The 4,609-nt window shown below is 45.3% G+C and overlaps 1 protein-coding gene across 1 annotated transcript; it reads right to left on the bottom strand.

Annotated features, from left to right (window-relative positions):
- Window positions 1-808: 808 nt before the first annotated feature.
- On the bottom strand, window positions 809-2,082 carry EMH_0026140 (HIT domain-containing protein, putative; the record flags this gene model as incomplete). The annotated part of the gene is made up of 3 exons (XM_013502572.1): window positions 809-1,003; window positions 1,157-1,324; window positions 2,005-2,082. The coding sequence occupies 3 exons, from the start codon at window positions 2,080-2,082 to the stop codon at window positions 809-811; spliced, it is 441 nt and encodes a 146-aa protein (XP_013358026.1).
- Window positions 2,083-4,609: the final 2,527 nt, after the last annotated feature.

Below are 4,609 nucleotides of genomic sequence, written 5' to 3'. Positions count from 1 at the left end.
AATTAAGTTTAGGTCTTCGTCGCTTTTTCCCTTTACTGTTTTCCGTTGACGATCCCCAGTAACGTATCTTTTCTGATGTGTACATCTACAAATAAGTTTTAACTAATACTTTTATTCCGTTCGAAACTTAACTTCACTGTTGTAGGCATCAGATTGTGGCTTCCGTTCTGCTTTGTACGTACATGCATGTTGCTGCGAACTTAACCCTAAACCCTAAACCCTAAACCCTAGTATTTACCTCATTGGAGAAAGGGAAATAAATTCCTTTCCGTGCGTACATATGAGAACAATTTCATGTGTACGTACACTTCACACTTAAGCAAACTGCTGCTATACAAGCTGTACCAAGCTGGAGCATGATATCTATTATCTATACCTCCTTTAGAGGCCGCCCACACAAACGCTACGGCCAAGCTTCAACTAAACATATATACTAAACCCCTTTACCTCTCCATACAGTAATAGCTATCACTATGAATGTGTAGTCAATACAGGAAAGCCCCATTCGTGGCAACGAAACGAACAATTGCATCAAGGAATAAATGAATGCATGCATGTATATGTATATGTATATGTATATATTTAAAATATGAGTTGTTGCTTGGCGCCAAGAAGTGCACTGCCCTTCAATGTTCGGCGCTTCGTTGCTGTTGCCTTTGATCCTCTCATTGCTTTTATGTACGTTGCCTGCTAGTTTGTATATTTATTGTATTCCTGTACTTTTTTGAAATCGCTTCCATGTTATAAATTATTAATAATTATATTAATTAATTAAATTTACATAGTAAGTAGTCTGTAAATTCACAATTCATAGATTTGCCTTTATCTTCTCTAAAATTGGTACTGCCTCGTCTGCTGTTATCATCGACTTGGCGCTCTGCGGCTGAGAGAAAAGACCGTCGCCTCCACGACGCGGCAAAACATGAAAATGCAGATGATGAACGATCTGGCCAGCTGCCGGTCCTCCGTTGTGAAGGACGTTAACACCGTCGCAATTTGTTGCCTGGAAATCACAAAACATGAAACAAACAAATAAAGCGAAAACAATAAACAAAAGATAACAACAATTTTTATTGATAGGGATCTAATGAACTGAAACACGGTGCAAATCGGTGCCATGTAGCGGCTCCTTCGGTGCATTCAGGTGTATGCACACCCGCTGCACTGCGCGGCAAAGTCGAGGTAACTCCTTCAAAACATTTGCAGCTTGTTCTTCATCTAATTCCATCACCGTCGCCACCGGTGCCTTCGATATCAACAGGGAATGGCCAGGGGCTGTCGGAAAGGCATCCAATATCGCCACGCAGTGTTCTGTCTCAAATATCTGATACAAATGAGCGCACATACAACCGTGCATATATTGATAAAATATGTGCATTTATATCGTATATATATATATATATATATATATATATATATATATATATATATATATATATATATATATATATAAGTAGAGATGCATTTAATGCTTTCACTCAAATATAATTGAATACATACATTATTTCGGACATAAACATGAAGAAATCTACGCACAACATACATACATGCATACGCGAATTCAGGCATGCACGCAACTGGCTATGCCCGTGTGTGCTTCATCACTGCTCTAAGAGCCTGGGCAATCTACTGCATAGTTGTTGCTCGTGCACACATACGCCAGCAGTTAATGGCAGTGATGTAATAGAAAAGAACCCACGTGCAGGCATATATACATCTGCCCATAGTTGTTACAAATTGTATACATATGCGGAATGTGGATATAAATATGAGAGCATTCTTAACACAGGGGAAGAAACCCCAACTGTCTGCCCGTCAGAGCGGCTCCCCGGGCTCGTGCTGCTCGTCCTGGCAGTTTCCTATGGGATTCGATCGAGTTTCATGTGGTGCACAAAGCTGCACGTAGAGGCGGTGCTTGCAACCGCTGCAGCTTTGGCACTGCTACGCGTGTGCAAACTGCGCGAACACCTGATGCACGCAATTAGTATAATGTCACCGACGAACCTTGTAGGAAGGAAGCCGGCCATCTAGGATCTTGGCGAAGACATTGTCCGAGTCGTAGGTGGTCGGCTGAGGCGTCATTTTGCTGTGGCGTGGTTCGCTTCGACTGTACGGATGCTGAGAGGGGTCACGGCAGACAGCCGTGTGCGCAGTAAAGAGGCGTCTTTGAGGGAGTTGAAACTTCGCAGGAGATATAAATGCGCTACAAGCAGGTAGAAAATAACGTAATAGCTGCATTTTCATAGAAACTGCGCAGAAGATGTGCTGGCGCCGGAGCGGCAGAACGAATGCTCATCATGGGGCTGGTATCGAACCTCAGGGGCTGACTAGTAGTAGCAAGGGCAAACAATCGAGGAAATAAGCTCATATTGAGACGAGTACACGTTCAGCACTACTTCTTTATGCACACATCCACTCACCCCTCCCCGCCGCCATGCAACCTGCACAGACACCGCAGCACGGTGCTCTAAGTGGATCTCGGCTTGCAGGCGGACCGACTTCATGGCGAAACAGAAATAGAAATTCAACTATCATGTGGTTCTTACAAAAGCAGTTAAACGTTATTACCATTTAATACAATCAAATGGAGTGCCTGAACGCATAGCACAGCTTCATGCTGTAACCCAACACCGATGCAGTTCATCCTTCTGTTCCTCCTCTCTTGTCAACAGATACGGACAGTCTTCCGGCATTAAGTCTCAGCACAAACGGAAAAGGCAACAGCCAGCACAACTCTTTTCCATCCCCGTGGTGTGCGCCTGCAACCGAAACAGCAGCAGCAGCAGCAGCAAGCGGTAATTTGTTAAGCAAGGCCTCCCATAGGCCTCCTGTAGCCATGCAGGCAGGCATATACGCAGCCTCTTTTCCCTCGATCTTGACTTGATCACTGCGGCTCCGTCTGTTCAAACATGCAGTGCCAATTGCTGCATGCAGCGGCTGCTGCAACACTTCGGAGGAGGCTGAGTTGTGCGCGTTGCTCACAGAGAGACCCGACTGTGCTTCAGTTGTGTCAGGTGCAAAGCGCGCTGCCTCTCTATAGCCACAACTGCACAGTACGGCTTATGGGCTCTTTGCAGCCGCCAGCGCGAAGCTTCTCTATCAGCCCTCCAGCTGCAATTCTTCGGGCTGCTTGTTGTTTCAGCTTTTCCTCTGCTGCTTCTGCTGTCTCGAGCAGCAGGAACAGCAGCAGATGCAGCAGCAGCAGAGGAGACGATGGGAACAGTTCAGCAGGTTCCTCTTTTCCAGCGTTTCCTTTTGCACAAGTGACGGACAGCAGCAGCCACTGGCTGCCGAGCCTGGCGCGAGCCAAGATACGACAGGGTGTTTCATTCACCCGCCTCTCCGCCGCTGCTAAGGGTGACTGGAACTCAGCAGATGTGCAGACAGTAGAACAGAAGGCGCTAGCTGCTGTTCGACGGGAGGGGTGGTCTATCCCTGGAACCGCGGTAGTGCTCTTCTCGGCAAAGTAAGAACATAAATGACAAACTTGTTTTGTTTCTCTCACTGGTGATCGCAGTTCATGTGTGGTCGAACCCTTTCAGGTGTACGTACACTTAATTGGGAGGCTTGGATTCCCGCGTTATTTGTCTTTTCTGGTTTTTAGTTGGTTGCTAGCTTCCTGTCTATCTGTCGTTTCCTGTTACGCCTTTTGTTTGTTTGTACATTCCAATATATATCTCGAGAAACTGCATAGACATTTATAGTTGGTGTTTTTGTTTATGTGTTTCAGTAGACAAAGTTGCACAATCACGCTACTTGCTCTGCGTTTCCTTTTGTCTCTGTGACGGCAGGTGGAGCGAGGCCTCTCGAGCGCTGCAACAGTGGCTATCGGTTCGTTTATCTTCTCTTTCAGCTTTCAGCATTCCCAAAGACAAAGAAAGCAAATCTTCTGTTCCAGAGTTAGCAATCCTCAACAGCGAAGAGGCTCCTCTCTTGCTGCGGGTATTCGGCGTTGCTGCGTTGCCCCATTGCCTGCTGATGGTCAACGGCCGCGTTGTGTGCGGTGAGGCAGTCTTTGAATTAACTGAAAATATTTACAGTGAAGAAAGCTAGTGATCTTCCTCATCATCTATCATAATTTGTGCCGCGTAACTAATAACAATAATAACACGTTGTAAAGAACGCAGACGATGGCCTGTATGGACACCGTATGTAAATCAACAGAGAGCCATTCCAGCGCTAATAGATTATAGTATAATATATTATATTATATATAGACTGAGTAAATCTTTTTGTTTTTGAGCGCGAACATATATCTATCGTTTATCATCCTCGTCAGTGTCTTGGTGGACTCACAAAGAGGTGCCTTATATATATTTTTTTCTGGTTGCAGAACTTCCTGCTGGGGCATCTGCAGCGCGCCAGGAGGCGTTTATAACGGCCGTTTCCTCGGCCATGTCGACGACTCCTGAACATGGAGAGCAAAGTGTATGCCTTTGGCCGAGAGTAGTTAACTCCCCTGTTCGAGGCAGTTTAGATGCACGCTTAAGCAGTTTTTTTTTCTGGTGATGTAGACCTGTTGATGGCGTCCTATTGTCGATGTTTTGTTTCATGTTTTCAGTTCTTTTTTAATTATTTGCTGTTAGTCTGTACCTCATTATCTTTTATG

Source organism: Eimeria mitis, genomic scaffold (assembly GCF_000499745.2).
Source record: "Eimeria mitis Houghton genomic scaffold, Emh_scaff958, whole genome shotgun sequence".
NCBI lineage: Eukaryota > Apicomplexa > Conoidasida > Eucoccidiorida > Eimeriidae > Eimeria > Eimeria mitis.
Note: the sequence above shows the minus strand (reverse complement) of the source record. Positions and strands in the feature narration are given on the sequence as shown.